Source organism: Castor canadensis, chromosome 16 (assembly GCF_047511655.1).
Source record: "Castor canadensis chromosome 16, mCasCan1.hap1v2, whole genome shotgun sequence".
Classification (NCBI taxonomy): domain Eukaryota; kingdom Metazoa; phylum Chordata; class Mammalia; order Rodentia; family Castoridae; genus Castor; species Castor canadensis.
This window is the reverse complement of record NC_133401.1, coordinates 75,503,722-75,521,504: the sequence shown is the minus strand read 5'-3', so window position 1 is coordinate 75,521,504 and position 17,783 is coordinate 75,503,722. Positions and strand designations below refer to the sequence as shown.

Here is a 17,783-nt window from a genome sequence, read left to right as displayed (position 1 = left end):
GTTGCTCATGGCTGCAGCAGCATCAGCCTGTGGGCGGAAAACCAGGAATGAACCTCCAGGTTCTCTTCTCCCCCCCACTGCCTGTGGTGAGAAGAGTGGGCTCTCAGGAGCTATGTGCCCAGACTTTCTCTAAAGCAAAAGAAAGGGACCAGCACGAGTGGCTCCAAAAGTGAACAGCACGGCTAGTTCTGTAACTGCTAAGGTGATTGAAGCAGCCGGGGCTTCCTGACTCTAAAAGAATGCTTCTTCTTTCTTCAGGAGTTTGTGGAAGCATTTCCGTGCTGTGAGCCTTTGCTTATTTTTGCTAGTGTTCCCTGCTTACATGGCCTACATGATTTGCCAGTTTTTCCACATGGACTTTTGGCTTCTTATCATTATTTCCAGTAGCATTCTCACCTCTCTTCAGGTAAGCCTGGGGTCAGCTAGTTTTTATAATAACCGATTTTATTTTCTATCCCAACAAGAATTAAGCTTTTTTAAGATTAGTGACTTTTAAAGGCCTGTTCAGGCGGCCATTTCCCTCTCTTTACCTGAACTGCACATGTTGCATGTACTTGAACATAGTAGTCAGAAGGCATGTTATTAAATGCTAGGTCAACCTGTCTGTGTTGCTGTGAGTGTTTTGTAAATCAAGGTAATTCTTTCAGTTTCTCTTTTTCAGAATGGTATAATACAGAAATGTCATATAAATATTTAATTGATGAGCAACCACAAAATACTAAAATATTTTGTAGCTTACTTGCAGTGGGTTTTTTTTTAGGTAGATACCTACTCAAAAGTACACATTGTTTCATAATATAAGTGTGTATTACATGTGTGTGTCACACAGAGAGACACAATTTGTATTTTGTACACATATATAACCAACATCGCCCTAGAAGTGGATCGATCTTTGCTGCCTGGTCAGTAAGAAATAAAAGAAAATGTAGCCCTGGCAGTTAAGATTTATTTGTTTTTCCCTGGAGAAGTGAAGGCTCTTTGAGAATTGAGGAACAGGGATGATTAGAGAAACAGACAGTTAAAGGTAGCATTGTTAAGGTTTGGATGAGTCAGAGAAAACTGGTTACTCAGTGAGTCATTTCAGAAAGGTTATGTCTGGGGTGTGGCCTTTTGGAATCTAATACCTGGATTACTAAAGTCACCCACATGGTAACTACGTTGGTTTCTTCTCTGGATTGTATTTATTTATTTTCCTTTTCCTGGGTCCTCTTGAGATTTTAGACATGGCATCTTACAGGAAGCAGGAATGTGTTACTTAATGGTTATGACGAATGTTGCATACGCCTTTTTTTCAGGTTCTGGGAACGCTGTTTATCTATGTCTTATTTATGGTTGAGGAATTCAGAAAAGAGCCTGTGGAGAACATGGATGATGTCATCTACTATGTGAACGGCACCTACCGCCTGCTGGAGTTTCTTGTGGCCCTGTGTGTGGTGGCCTACGGCGTCTCGGAGACCATCTTTGGAGAGTGGACTGTGATGGGTTCCATGATCATCTTTGTCCATTCCTACTATAACGTGTGGCTTCGGGCGCAGCTGGGCTGGAAGAGCTTCCTTCTCCGTAGGGATGCCGTGAACAAGATTAAATCCCTGCCCATCGCTACAGAAGAGCAGCTTGAGAGACACAACGATATCTGTGCCATCTGCTACCAGGTAACCCATTCAGGCAGAATCCACCTGGGAGGGACGCAACCATACGACCGATGCAACTTGAATTTCCAGACAAAATTAACTTGTTGAGGTGGTTTTTTTTTTTTTAAACCGACCTTAGAAATTATTGAAGCCCTAATAAAATACTTATTTTTAAATTAACTTTCTAATTTAGTGCGAGTTCTAATTTTTGTTGTTTTCAACATTATTGCTCACCCATAAATAAAGGAAAAACAGGTCAGGTGTATTTTATATTTACTCCTGAATACACACACACTACACATACTCTCAAATGTATCCTGCTAATCAGCAGTCAGCAGCTCTGAACAGTGGTGTGCCAAGGTCTGACTCTTCCTTCCTGGCCGTAGTATTCCGAGGGTGGGGAACAAGTTCTCATGCTCTTAACATGCTCACCTGTGCATAGCTAAGTTTTGGAGCCTTTTTGGGCATTGTGGGATGGGGTGGTGGAGGCTGCCATCAGTGTACCCTGGAAACTAGCCTGCCTGCCATCTGTGGCACGTGTTCCCTAGAGAGCTGATGAGTGCCTTATAATACAAATTAAGACAATATGTAAAAACCACCTTGGCAAAAAGAGGCCTAGAGTTTGATTACCACTTATTCAAGAGGATGACTGCACTGTTGCAGTGTGGACAAAACTACCAGCAGTGGTAGAAACCATCTTCCATTCTGAGTCACTCTTAAAGAGTGCAGGCCAGTGGATAGTGTCATTGAATACACAAGAATTATCTTCTGGGCTGCTCTTATCATTCAGGTAGAGTTGATAGTATTTGTGTGTGAAGTACCTAGAGTAAGAATTTTGTTTCATAGCAAAATACAAGTACATTTTTTTTTTAAAGACTAGAACAGACTTTTGAATTCTAGCAAAGCAATGTCTGCCAAGTTGTTTTTGCGTTTGAGGGGACTGAGAAGTGGTGTCCCCCAAGATGAGTTGCCAGGCTTAACTCTGCTTATGTTAATAAGTGTGTTCCAGCTCGTCATTGCTAGGTCACTTCTGTGTCCTCAGCAGAGCACATCAAGGACAGATTTGAGCACATCAGCTTCAGCAGGCAGCGTGTAATAAATACTCCATCTTGGGATTCAGGAGTCCTCTTTGTATATTTCCTCTTGTCACATCACTTTTTTTGAGGTGCTGGAACTACCTGCTGATGTCATGTGGAAAATGGGAGTAGAATTGCTTAGCTTTCCAGCTGGCTGCTTTGCTTTGGATGGCTTTCTGCTTAAAAGTTTACTCCTAGGGGTTACCAGTTCTTGGCAAGGAATTTCTGGGATATTCACACCTCCTTGTTTTGGGACTTGAAACAGAATTAATGGCTGACTCACCAAATGTTTTTGTATCCTTACCATTTTAACTTGATGCCCTCAGCCTTCCCTCTTTAAATGTATCTTACACAAGGACTGTTAATGCAGAGGACGCCACTCCTTAATCTGGTGGTTATCAAACTTGAGTGCATGAAAGTAGTGTGGGTGGCTTGTTATAACTGTAGATTTATGAATCCCATTTCATATGTCCTGATTCACTAGGTCTGGGGTGGCCCAAGAATGCGTTCATAATGAGTGGTTCTGATGCAAGCTGAGAAACACTGGCTTATGTAGACCAGACCTTAAGAACTGGGTGTATACATTTTCTGTAATATCATTGCCACTTCCTTGCCAATACCCTGGTGTTAGGTGGCTGATTTTTGTCTCCTTGCAAACACCCTCGTCATGGTATAATCTGGTCATGTGTGGAGGCATAACTCTGGGGAACAGCCATGCATTCATCAGCCTTCCTGAGGTTATGATGACACCTGAGTCATCCAGGGCCTCAAGCACTCGTGCAGCTACAGTCGTGGGACCTTTGCATTTCATACTTAGGCATACCCAGTCAAGAAGATAGTTCCTTCCTCGTTTTTTGTTTTTCTCTGTTTTTTTCCCCAATTAGCTAGTGGTTCTTATATTATTTTTATAAGAGAGTCTCTGATAGTGACAGCATTATTAATGAAATAAAATGAGTTTTGTTCTAAGATCTGTGTTACCGATTTTCTATTTCTGTTAGAAAGAAATGTTAGAGCCAGAACTCTTGGGGTAGCAGTAAAAGTCGATGGTGGACATTTATAAGGTTCCTTTTGGCCCTCTTTCAGGACATGAAGTCTGCTGTGATCACGCCCTGCAGTCATTTCTTCCACGCAGGCTGTCTTAAGAAATGGCTGTATGTCCAGGAGACCTGCCCTCTGTGTCACTGTCACCTCAAAAACTCCTCCCAGCTTCCAGGACTAGGAACAGAGGTGGCACCACAGCCTCCAGCTGCAGCTGAGCAAAACCTCGTACGCCAGGAAGGTCCCGAGCCCCCAGATCGTGAGCGTCCTCCAGGGACCGGGGTACCAGAAGGTTCTGGGGACAGGAGTGAGTGCATTGTCAGAAGACCAGAAAGCCAGGAAGGCGCCCTTGACCCCAAAGAGGATCCTTGCGGTGTGGAAGATGAAGTGGGTCCCGTTGAGTCAGCCGAGAGGAGAGGAGCCTCTGGTCTGGAGAATGTGGTTCCAGATGGGACTCAGCTCAGCTCTGAGGAGTGAATGAATGTGTGAGAATTAGGCAGAAACTGACATTCCAAGATCTACCCCAGGAAGCACGCTCAAGGGAGACTTCCTGCTTTCATGCCCCTGGTGTTGGAGGAGTAATTTTGCAATGTATGCTAATCACAATGTATTTATATGTTCTATGCTGGTGTTTTGTAGAGGTTTGCCAAGAAAATTCAACCTCAGCAACTTCGGGACAGCCCCTGGTTTGAGAGGGATATATGAAATCAGATTTGAGTGTTTGCAAGGGGCCAAGAAAATGAGGATAAAGTGCAGGAGGACAGCCTGGGAGGAAGCAGGTGGAAGCAGAACTGGCATTTCCCTGTCTGTGGGACAGGATCGCTCTTGTTATAAAGTATGAGCAGTGACCAGCCCTTTTCTCCACCCCCTTTCCCTCAGTGGGTTGGAACTCAGCCAGGCAATCACTGAGTTCTTGTACAGCACTGCAGTGAAATCACAGATGTAGAAGCATTGATTTATGCAAAGATTGGAGCACACAGAGTCAGAGCGCTTCAGGGAACGGGGTGGGGGTGCTGGGCCTTGCGGGTTCATTCACGTACCTGAGACTCTTGAACTGTATGACAGTCTCCATCATTTTCATGTACATGGAACTTTTGTTAATATATTGTGTACTTCGTTGGCTGTGTGAAGTGAACTAAAACTCTAATGAGCACTTTGGAGTCCGCTTTAGGAAGGAGGCCAAAGTGGGAGGGGCTTTAGGGCACTGATAAAGGCCTAGGTGTACTTTTCAATCCTGTGTAATGTTTCATTCTTGCAACGGAATCAAAACAGTGTTAAATTATGGCAATATTTGCACTTTGGAAATGAGTACATAACTGTATGATCACACTGCAAATGCCACTTTTAAAGCTGTTAATAGACTTTGCACCTTTTCTTTGACAAGGATGTGTCATATTTAAATTTTTACATTCATCATGGCTATAGGTAGAACTGGGGAGGGGGGAATGTAATTTTTTATGGGAATTTTGATATGAAAAGAAACTAGTCATTTATTTATACAATAGGCTTAGCTCAAAAAGTGTTTTTTCAGACTTGGTATTCCTAATGTAGGATGTGACTTTATTTTATTTTTAGTAGCAAATTTGGATGTAGACTGGCAGACATAGCTGAATGTCTTAATAAATTTAAATTTGAAGATAACCTTTTTTTTTCTGTGACTTATTATTGTAAAGTTCTTACCTAGCTGGTCTTAAACATATGTTGATCCCTGTCACAAATGCCCTGAAGATAGTGATACCTTGGGAAGGGCCAGTTGATCACACACTAGTGGCAGCAAACTTAGCAGTGTGTCAGAAGAATCTGGGGATCTTTAAAAAAAAAAATGTATTTCTGGTCACCACATGAGACCTATGGAATCGGTCTTTGGGGTGCCTGGGAACATGCTCTCAGACTTTCCCAGGTGATTCCCCCCAGCTAGCCTGGCACCAGTGCAGTATGACATTAAGAAAAGCAGCGCTTAGACTGGGCCTGGAGTTTCTCACCTTTGGAAATGGGCCATATCAGGCAGAAACCAAAGTAGGTGGCTCCCTCTAGTGACAATGACGTTGCTGTCAAAGATCTATCCTTGCTGATCTGGGTTAAATTTAAAACGGCAGTTTTCAATCTTGTGTGAAAGAATGTGTTCAAGTACGCATTTTGGTGCCCGCTTGAAGGAATAAAATAGGTGGTAAGGTTGAAATCATTTCTGGCACACTGAGCTTGGTTGACCTTTAGGACTGAGAGGGTCTCATGGACTTGTGTTTGGATGTTTTAATAGACATGGAGACTTCTATTTTAACACACTTTTTTCTTTCATAGCTCTGCACCTTGTAACACTTTTTTCTTCCCCATAGCTAGCAGACCCCTGCTGTGCACACCAAGTCAGATAAGCCTCAGAGCAGCCTGCTGGGCCCGTAACCATTACTGGGCATCCTTTTGCTTCAGTAAGGAGAGCTACATTTTGTAGCAACACAAACTTTCAAAACTGTAGAGCATGCAGGGATGTAGGCTGGTGGAATGGGCACTCTTGAACTTTCCTGATCATCCTGTTACAGGGAAAAGGACTCCGAAAGCCTTTATAATTACATGTTCCTCTTTATAATTACATGGATGTGGACACCTTCACTCCCACATACATCCCTTGGCCAGAACTACTGCAGTGACCATACAAGGTACAGAAATCGTCTCCTGGGGCCTCGAGATAGTATCTCACTGGCCAGCGCTCCGGTGGAACAACACCTAATTTCACACACTATGCAAAATTTGGGAGCACACCTGTGATGGCTCAAACTATAGCAGTTTCAGGGACTTCTGACCTAATTAGATCCTTGTTCTAAAACCATGGCAGTTTCAGTCATTTTTGTAAGTTTCCAACTTGCTAGACACTTCTTTTGACTTAGGAAGAGGACAATGCAGTTTAAGCATCTAGTTTGTACGCAGGAGAGAAAGTGAGAAAATGAGACTGGATTCCCTCAATTGTGAATGATTAAATTGAAGTAAGTCCTGCCTTGACTGACCCTGGAGTACTCATTTTCCCATTTTTCAGATGATGCTTATTTTCACCTGTGAGTAGTCTCCTGAGTGATAATGCCCTCTGGTTTCTTTGTTTTCTTTTTTCTTTTTGGTGGTACTTGAGCTTGAACTCAGGGCCTAATACTTGCTAGGCAGGTGCTCTGCCTGCCACTTGGCCACTCGGCCAGCCCCTCAGTTTTCTTTTTTTTTTTTTCTTGTAAGAATTTTTTTATTGTTGTGCTGGGTGGGGATACATTGTGGCATTTACAAAAGTTCTTACAATATATCAAATGTATCATACTTGAATTCCCCCCTTCCATGGCTCTCCTTTATCCTCCCTTCCCCCCCATTCCTGGAACAGTTTCAACAGGTAAGATTTTTATATTCACATACATGTGTACACATTTTTTTGTACCGTATTCACCCTCCTACCTCCTTTCCCTGCCACCTTCCCCGTCTTACTGGCACCTACCCCCACACACAGGACTTGTTCACCCTCCTGTTCTTCCATGTTAGCTTTGCCATCCAAGGTAGTACTGAACAATAAACCCTCACACTAGTTAATATATATTTCTGTCTTCTGTTGTTTCCTACTTTATAAAACTTGCTCTAGTAGTCTAAATCATGCTATCTGCACAGTGTATCCCTCAAGGTCTGATTTTCAAACACTGGGGTGAGTCTGAGAATCCCTGAAGCCCTTCGTTAGGTTTTGGATATTTCGTGTTAAGAATATGTACCATTCATAAGCACTTTCCATCTGAAGCCGCCTGCTTCCAAGTCTTGTGTGTCAAGTCATGAGTTTAATTGGTTCATCGAGAAGGAAAAATTTTGCAGTTTCCGAGTTTAGAAGGGAGGGCTCTTGGCTATGGTTGTGATAGTGGTATAAAAACCTTTAAAAATTTAAGTGTTCATATGTTATGTGCTGATTTGGGGGGAAAATGAAAATTAAGGTTTACACTTGAGTTGCTTCTTACTGGATTTTGTGAAAGAGTTTCTTTTAGAACCCTGGCAAGATGAAGGTAGAAGTTAAAAGGTTTTGGCTATTTTTAAAAAAAGTTACATGCTTAAGTATTTTTTAAGCACTACTTATTTGGAAAGTAAAGTATTTATAAAGAATAAGAAGTCACCCATAATCTCATTTTACTTCATATTTGATGATAGGATACCCCCCACACCTCCTCCCAGAGGATATATCATAATCTTTTTTGGCAGTACTGAACTCAGGGCTTCATGATTGCTAGGCAGGTGTGCTGTTGCTAGAGCCACACCTCCAGCCTTTCGCTCTGGTTATTTTAGAGATGTGGTCTCATTTTTGCCCAGGTCAGGCTGGACCACGATCCTCCTACTTTAAGCTTCTTAACCTAGCTGTGCTGGCAGACACCACACGCCCAGCCTTTTTACATTGAGATGGGCTCTCACAAACTGTTTTTCCCAAGCTAGCCTAGAACTATGATACTCCCAAGTAGCTAGGATTATAGGTGTGCCTGACTGTTTACATGTCTTTTTTAAGAGTCTACTGCCCATCATTGGCCTCTGGAGTACAAATACTTACCAAACAACTTTTTAATTCATCAGTTAAGGGTTACCTGTTTCTCTTGCCTTTGAGGATAGAGTGGGATGGCTTTCAAAAACAGACGTTTTCTAGGTTAGAAAGCAAACTTGGTTAGAAAGCACTGAGACACCGGCAGCAACTTAGAGAACTCATAACCCTTTTGGCCACTCAGAAAGTGGCTTTATTTCTCTCCTGCAAAAATCCTGCATGTGTTGTGCTGTGTGGACATGTTTTGGAGTAAAAGCAGGCTCTTTGTAGGGAAGACAGGAAACCCTGCACACCTAGAATGCTGTTCCTTTTCCTTGTTCTTCCCAACACTGATGTTCCTGATTTATTTCTTGTGAATGTTGACTGGCCCATTTTCTTTCTGTTGTTAATCAATACCAATAATTCATAACTTTTCTGTTTTTTTATGTTCTAAGGTAAGAAAGAATGGTTTCTGACTAGTGAATGTAGAAGAAATTTGGAGCCAATTCTAAATGAAATGTTCTGTTATTTTCAAATGAGAATTTGCCAAGTTGAAATCATCTCTGAGTGGCATCAAGCCTGCTAACTTCCTTTGACAATCCTTTTTCTGTCTTCTTGGATTTAGGAAAACAACACTGAAGATGGGAGCTGAGTAGATGCAGGAGCCCTGGGTTTTGGGATCCGCCCCATCTCTGGCTCTGTGGTCCTTGGCCAGCCTTCATTTTTCTGGGCTTCAGCTTCATAAGAAAAAAAGTCTGAGGTATCATTCTGTTTAAGATTTTATCAACTCTACTTTTAATCTGTACCACTGACTAAGTAATGAGCGTCATATATTTTTTTATGTGCTGGGCCAAATACAAGCTCAGGTTCACCACTAGTTCCACTGCCTGGCACAGGGCAGGATCCATGTAAAACAAACCAAGTGAACAAATGAACTTAATATGTCTTCTCCGGCAAACCCCATAGTTTAAAAATGGCAGAGGACCAGCCTAATGTTATATGCCTTTAATCCCAGCTACTTAGGCAGAGGTAGGAGGATTGTGGTCTGAGGCTGGCCCAGACCAAAAGTTAAGCCCCTTTCTAAAAAACAACCAGACGGACTTGGGGGGAAGTGGCTCAAATGGTGGAATCCTTGTCTAGCAAGCAAGGGGCCCTGAGAGCTCAATCCCTAGTACCACCAAAAAAAAAACAGGCGGAGAATTATATTCTTATATCTTTCTAGAGGCAGAGAGTATAATACACATTCCAACTAGGTGAAGTCACTTCCAGGAGTGGTTTTTGATGCCTGACTCAATTCAGATACTAACCCAGCATTTTAGATCAGATGGCAGACTTAGGGCCTTCAAGTGAAAGCTGCGTTGAGGAATTTTGCTTCTTTTTTGTTTGTTTGTTTGGTCTCTGTACATTTTTTAAATGGTATTTTAGAAAATATTTGAGCACTAGAGATGTGGCTCAGTGGCAGAGGGCTTTCCTGGCATGCACAAGGCCCTGGGTTCAATCCCTGGCACATACACACACACAAAAATCTGAATTAGTTGTCTACCATTTAGAAATTTTAAGATTGTGTATTGTATAAATTCAATTTTTATCTTCTGAAGAATGGAAAGAGCTGGCTGTGAAGGTTACCATTCCTGCTGGTAGCAGTTGGTAGAAGCTGAGAAGGCCTGAGTTTCTGACTCACCCCACTTCCCTGCCCCACCACTGCCTGCTCTAGAAAGCTGGGTTGTTACCATCAGACTCTTGCATTCACATACAAAACATGATGAATGAATGCTAGGCAAGTTTGCCATCTCTTAGTCACAGTCAAATCCTGTGTGAATAGGCGTACTGCAGATAATTCATATTGACCAAAGGGAAAAAGATACATTTTAAAAACCAGAAGCAATAGGGAGAAATTTGTTGTTTATTTATGAAAGTGTAGAATCTGTATATTTTCATTTAATTACTGTAGTTCAGGAAAAAAAAATGACACAACAAACCAGTGACCAAATGTTTCATTTGAATATATAATTATTCCTGGGTATCAATGAAGGGTTGGTTCCAGGATCCCCCTTATATATCAAAATTTGCAGAAGCTGAAGTGCCCTATATAAAATGATATGTGATCTATGCACGTCTCCTGTATACATTAAATCATCTCTAGATCACTTATAATAGCTAATGTAATGTAAATCTTTTGTAAGTTTTTATACTATGTAGTTTATGGAACAATGAGAAGAAAAAGTCTGTGTTCAGTGTGGACACAATTTTTCTTTCTGAATATTTTTCATTCTCTGTTGAATCTATGGTTGTGGAACCAACAGATACGGAGTCTCTTCTATATTTTTATTAGGGTCTATGCTTGCATTCTGTGCTCTATGTTATCACCAAGTTGTTCCATGGCACTTAGACAGCTATTTTTTTGATGGATGTTGGAAGTCATGTGGGGAAACTCATATAGATAGCTGGTTCTAACCCCATAATTCTAACTCAAGATTTGGGGCAGAGCCTGAATGTCTGTTATTCTACAACTGTTTCGAATGATTCTGATCCCATGGAAATGTGAGACCCTTTGATGCAGAGTTGTGTCCCGTCATTTGAGTGAGCTTCATGGGTTCTGTACGTGCTGCTAAGGGTTGGATTGCCATTGTATTCCACTGCCAGGCACAGACAGGGCAGGTGCTCTGTAAATGCCTCTCCCACTTTTCTGGAAGACGATTGTTAGAGAAGTGCACAAGAGGATGGCTGCTTCTGAGGAGCATTTGTGGCTGGGGATTTTAGCAGACATGGCATCCAGGGTTTCTGTAATGAAGCAGCAAAGCATGGTCCACCCATGATGCAGCTGCACAAGAGACTTGCTCAGGCTGCCAACCATTTTGACTGGCCACCGGAAAGGCCTAAAACTATTTATGCTGAAGGTAAAATGCTGTCTGTTTTTCACCCCAAACACAGAACTAAAGAATCGTCAAATTCTGGAAGCAAACAGCCTTTAGAGATCTAGATCAGTGGTCCTATTTTACAAGAGAGCCAATTATCAACTTGTCCAAGGTCACATAATTGATGGCAAATCAGTGCTCAAGACTTCCTGAGTTCCAGCCCAGTGCTCTTTCTGTTACACCTGTCACGCCAGAACAGCTCTAAATACCCATGTGTATTATGACACATTCAAGAGAATTCTTTTTTAATCAAATGTGAAGGTGTTAGATGTGAGCTTTGGTGAAAATGTGCAGCAGCTCCGATCTCTGGGATATCATAATATTCTAAATTGTCAATTTGAATCCAGCTTTTGGATCTTTCATTTGGTGGTAACAAGGGAAAGCGAACAAGAAATAAAAGTTTGGTCATAAACTAAATGTGAATATGTGGCGAGTCACAGCCTATCAAGTTATGAAAGTTGGGAGCTGTTGGCTACAAAATAACCTTGTACTATTTTATACAGAAATGCTTTCTGTGCTTCAGCCGAAGCCACAACTCTGTGCAGACCACGAAATCAGTTTGCAGGAACAGATGGAAGGTGTTTGGGACTGGGGGAGTCCAGTCTTGGTTTAGAGAAGTTAAAAATATAAAAGTGCTTCTTCCTCAAGATAACCATCTATGGCACAGGTCCTGAGGGACAGGTATGTATAAACAAACATTCTCACTTGCTTAATAGATTTTTTTTCCCCAAAGCTGCTCGTCTTCCCTAAATTACCTTGAAATTCCTCCCTTCAACCTGAAAAAAAAGGAAAATAGCTGAAAAATTTTTTTCTTTTTGGTGGGACTGGGGTTTGGGCTCAGGGCTTCACACTTTCAAAGCAGGTACTCTCCTGCTTGGGACACACCTCCAGTCCATTTTGCTCTGGTTATTTTGGAGATAGGGTCCTGCAAACTTTTTGTCCAGGCTGGCCTCAAACCTCTACCCTCACAGAATCAGCCTCCTAAGTAGCTAGGATTACAGGTGTGAGCCACTAAGCCCAGCTAAGCTGAAATTTTAAGGGGCACAGATCCTTTAATTTGTTGTTACAAGCCACGTGCAGCTCAGGCAGCAGTGAAGGTGTGTGAGGGGAGGTTCTTGGTGCTAGTGCTGGCGGAGAGAGAGTGGTAGCTAAAAGGGCAGGTGTTAGGAGGGGAAGGACGGCAATCAAATGAGCTGTTGCATATCCTAACATTTCAAAACGTTCGGTGTACATTTAGGAGCCTCCAGCCCGCCTCTAGCCCATTGCTGTTTCTTTTGTTGTGAGTCTAGGTTTTTGTAGTTTCTTCCACATTTTAAGAAGAAACAAGGCAAATAATAGCTGGAAGAAATCTTCCCTATCCCCCACCAGCTTACTTTCCTCGTGTCTCCCTAGCATCTATTCCACCTGTGTTTGTAACTCCTCCACACCAGATGGAGACTAAATGCCAGACTCATCCTGTCCTATACAGCTCTCATAGCCCACTCAGAAGACCTGCAGTTAGAACGAGAACATGTCCTGAGTTCCTTGATCTGGATGGAGCCAAAGCTATAAGCCCAAAGTGACTGAGGCAGAATGTGTTGCTCTTGGATTCATTCCCACCCAAAGTGGGAAAACCTGCAAATGTTTAGTCCAGAACACTTGCCTTGCCTTCTCTGGGCCTCTCTATCCTCATCCCCAAAGATGAGCGCTGACAACGCTGGATCTCTGAGTCACAGACCCTGAGCATAGTGGATCTCACCTTGTGCTACATGTTGTAATCCCCTGGGGTCCTACCCCAGACATTATGGTTTTCAATGGGCTGAGGTAAAACCTGGATGTGGGGGGCTGGAAGAGTTCCTTAGTAATTCCCATCTGCACCAAAGGCTGGGAGCCATAGTGTCCAACAGGTCAATGCTCTGCTGCTCTGCGCACCCTGGCACCCTGAAGATAGGCCCTCCGATGACCAGTGTCCCTGGGTCAGCACAGTTTCCCTCCACACTGAGCCTTTTTCTTCTCCATTCCCCATCTCCTCCCAAATCAGCAGCAAGCAAGTCAATTGACCAACATCTGGTTCCAGTCTTGGGTTCTGAATGGCACACTGGCATCTTTGAGCCTAATCTGACTAGCCAACTTATTTCACTTGAGCAGTTTAAAAAATTAAACTGCCATTGAAAAATTATGAGATATAGAGGTGTGAAGAGGGCTGGGTGGAGACCACACAGACTTGAAGAGTACCTGCTCCCCTGCAGAGGGTGGTCCTCTCCAACTACCTACAGGCAGTGCCACTCATCGTGCGTTCTGTGATGAAGGATATGTTCTCTAGCTGCCCTGTCCAAGATGGTAGCCGTTAGCCACATGGGACAGTCCAACACTCAAAATGTGGCAAGCGAGACTGAAGAACTGAATTGGAAAGTTTAGTTCCTTTTTATTTAAATTTAAGTAGCTGTATGTGGCCACCATATTGAAATGGATGTCCCTGATTATTACTGAGCAGAAATGAATGTGGGTTCAGTATGGTCAGATGTTCTGATTTTCTCCAAAATATCCAGAAATCCACATTTTTAGTGAAATCCCTTTTGTTCATTTAAAACATTGCCTCCTTTTTATAAATGCTGCAAAAGCTGAACAAAAAACGTTGATGGAGCCAGGTGCCACTGACTCATGCCTTTAATCCTAACTACTTGGGAGGCTGAGGTCAGGAGGATTTCAGTTTGAGGCCAGCCCAGGCAAATAGTTCAAGAGACCCCATCTCCAAAATAACCAGTGCAAAATGAACTGGAGGTGTGGCTCAAGTGGTAGAGTGCCTGCTTTGCAAGCACAAAGCCCTGAGTTCAAACCCTAGTCCCACCAAAAAAAAAAGAATTGATGGGATAAATTATGGCTTGGACTATCCATTGGTGCCTTCCACCACGGATTAAAGAACAGCCAAAGGTAAAGAGAAAATACCTTGCACATCTGTGGGTAGAAAGTAAAGGGTACAATTAACTTGTTATTGCCTGGAAGTATAACCTTACTTGTACCAACAAAAGATTCTTGGTTGAAAGTTTGTCAGGCAGAGCTTATGTACATTCCATCATTTCATATGAATGCATATAGGTTAAGACTTAAGAATGAAGAAAAAGTATTTATATAAGCAGAATAGCAAGGGAAAAGACCAGAGGCAAGAGAGAGCATAAAGCGGTATTATGGACTTGTGGGGTGGCTCAAGTGGTAGAATGCCTTCTTCCCAAGCATAAGATCCTGAGCACAATCCCCAATTCTGCAAAAGAAATCCATGTATTTGCTCACACTAGTCATGTGTCTATTTAAATTGAAATAAAATTTAAAGATGAAAATTTTTGCTCCTCGCTCTTATGAGCCATGCTGGGTAGGTATATGTAGCTAGCCATGATTGTACTGGACTTGACAGATAAAGAGCACGTCCACCACTGCAGAAAAGGCTGCCCTACTAGGCAACACTCAGGCTTCGAAGGTAGAGAAGATGAAGAGAAGCAGGTGGGAGGGGGGAATCATGAGAGCCGCCGCAGATACTCAGGAAGCAGCCATGGTTTCATGGAAGGGCTGGGCTACCACACTGGGAAGTTTGGACTTTGTGCTAAATATTTTGCTTTGAGGAAGCTTATGCTGCTAGACTGGAAACTAGATAGTAGTTAAGAGGCTTTGGCAAGCCAGGTAAGGTGGTGCCCACTTGTAATCCCAGCTACTTGAGAGGTACAATAGGGGGATAGCAGTCCCAGCCTGCCTAGGCGAAACGCATGAAACCCTCTTTGAAGAAAAACTAAAAGCAAAAGGTGTGGAGGTATGGCTCAAGTGGTAGACCACTTGCCTAGCAAGTGCAAGGTCTTGAGTTCAATTCCCAGGACTACCTAAATAAGGAAATTAGTAAGTAAATAAATAATAAGAGTCTGGCGGTCCAGCTGAGAGGAAGACAATATTCATCATCCACGGTGCTTGTCCTAGGGCCTAGAGTACCAGGTATAGAACAGTCACTCAAAATAGCCCTAATTCTGCAGCCAGGGAGGCTGAGTTTCCCAGTGGTTAAATCAATTAACCTCGCAGACACACCTCGAGGAGGTGCTTTAACCCATGGCACTTTAAATCCAAAGCCTGAGATGCTTTCATTTTTATTTTATATAATGCTCGCTCAGAGAGAGAGAGAGAGAGAGGGAGAGAGAGAGCAAACTAAGAGGGATGGAGCTCTTGATGTTGTGGAGTGGGGTGGTGGCCAGCAGGGCAGCCTTCTGGGCAGGAGGAGAGAAGTTTTGATCACAGTCATGTAGTCTGGGGAGCTCTAGCCCTGAACCACCCTAAATGACATGCTTGGTGACTGAAAAGTCACCATACCTGCTACTGGCCCCTGTTCTGTTTAGGTTTCTAAGGCACAGTGATGATAAGGTAGAGACACCTGGGGGGGGAGGGGTGCACCATAAATCACCTGCCAACTATTTTGTTTTGCTTCACCACCTCCAATAGCCAGTAAATCATTCTCTCAACTGTATCCTCGCCAGCACTCCATCGTCTCTTCCTGTTAAGATAAGGAAGATTACATTTCAGAGCTTTTTCTTTTCTTTCTTCCTTTTTCTGTTGTTTTGTTTATAGCTAGATTCCTATAGTCCACATCTGATTGGGTGAATGGGTTCAAGGTTGGGGATCAGACTAAATAACCAGTCCTTTGGACACCATGGTGTTAAATATGTAAGCTTTTATACAACCACGTGTGCCTTTGAGGGATTCTTCAGACATTTGGGGCACTTAAACTAGTAATTTATAATAGGTTCCCTTGACTGGCAGATAATTCTCTAGTGAAGGGTAGTTTCCCTCCAGCTGCAGGAGTGGGAAGAGATGGAGAAGCTGAGACTGACTTCTCAGGTCTCTAGGTATAGAGTACTTTGCTCTTTTTGTTTGTTTTAACAAATAAGACATTTTGAAAACTCCTTAAAATCTTATTTTTACTTTTTACTTTTTTAAATGCAATGTCAGACTTACAGAAAAGTTGCTAAAAAAACCTCTATGTACCTTTTACACAAATATATCCATTTTTAAATGTAATTTCATATTTTAAATACCTTTGTTCTCTTTTATTTTATTTTCTTGTGCTGGAGCACACATTGTTAATATTTTGTTATATTTGCTTTCTCTTGCTCAACACACACACACACACACACACACACACACTTAATTTTGAAACACTTGAGAATAAACTACAGACACAGTGCCCCTTCACCTTCTGTAGCTCAGTATTTCCTAAGACAAAGATATTTTCTTATCCGCAGCACAGTGTATCCCCTGTACAGATTCTGTACAGAATCCAGTCGAGGACTGTGTGTCACTTGAAGATACCAGATCCCTTTGTCCTTAATCTAGAACAAGTCCTCATGCTTTTCTTCACTTTCATTTGTATTTTTGAGGAGAAATAAATGCAACCCCAATATATTACAGATTGTGTGAAAGTTTAGACGTATCTATAATTATACCTGAGGATGTAATGTGTATCTAATACATATATATGATATGTATACCAGAAGACTTGTGAATTCTTGACTCAGATAATAGATGATAGAAGAATTTGTTTGTTATACTAATAAATACAACCATGATAATTAGGAGAATACAGAAGGCACCTATTTCATTAAAATGCTAACTAATAAAAATGTAGAAATAGGACTGGGGTGTGCCTGAAGTTGTAGACCTGCCCAGCAAGTGCCAAGCCCTGAGTTCAAACCCCAGTACTGCAAAAAGAAAGAATGCAGAATTAGAAACTGAATTTTACAACTGTTATAGAAATAACTGATTCAGGCCAGGATTACAGGCAGATAGTAAAACTAGCAGGTGAAAGTTTGAAAAAGGGAAAAGATACTTATACAGTCTCAAAATTAACTAGAAAGGGAAGAAGAGTAACTTTGTAAGTGGTAAACCTGGTAGGTACCACAGTAATCAAGCAATTGAAGTTAACATGACCATTGATGTGACAAATCACCATCCTGTGCCTGTTGATGTGATGCTGAAGGTACACCACTTCACATGTCTGGTATTCCTGCTAAAATGAATCTAATCACCCAAACTGAGAGATAGTCTGCAAAGTAATATTTCTGTTTTCATGACAAGCTTAAATCAAGGATTGCATAGACTTTCACTACCAAGGACATCCACTAGATGTCACCGTGGTCCTGCAAGTTGTCAAGGTTTACAGCCGTCTTTGTGGCAGGCCTCCTTACATGGACTTGTAGATCAGACACATTTAGCCAATTCCAGCACACATTCCAGCTTTTGAGAAGCCAGATTGAATGCCAGTAAAATAGCAAAGGGAGAGGAGGCAGTTAAGATTAAAAATATCTCTGCCATTACAAACTGCAGACTGGGCAATTCCTGCCCTGTCTGTAGGCCTTGGTTCCTTTGTCAAATGAGGCGACTTGGATAGCCTGCTTCCACGCTCTGACAGTCTGTTACTTTAAGCTTATATTTTCTTAACTAAAATTATTTCAGTACTCCTTACAAGATGTTTGCCCAACCACGTTAGACCTACTACATGTTTTTCTTACCCAGTATCCTTATTTATCTAATGTTTATCCTTAAGTTGACTCAGTTTTTAAATATGTAAATAAAGAAAAAAGATATAGAATGATCACAAGTAGAA

At 42.1% G+C, this 17,783-nt stretch overlaps 1 protein-coding gene across 4 annotated transcripts in view; it reads left to right on the top strand.

The window, feature by feature from the left end:
- Positions 1-5,386, top strand: part of Rnf145 (ring finger protein 145) — a 44,369-nt gene extending 38,983 nt beyond the window's left edge. For all 4 annotated transcript variants that reach the window (XM_074057668.1, XM_074057667.1, XM_074057669.1 and 1 more), the window contains 3 exons: positions 259-406; positions 1,296-1,652; positions 3,791-5,386. In XM_074057668.1, coding sequence (XP_073913769.1) covers positions 259-406; positions 1,296-1,652; positions 3,791-4,222 — 937 coding nt within the window. In that variant the 3' untranslated portion in view covers positions 4,223-5,386. The remainder of the gene's footprint in view (positions 1-258; positions 407-1,295; positions 1,653-3,790) is intronic.
- The last annotated feature ends 12,397 nt before the right edge of the window (positions 5,387-17,783 follow it).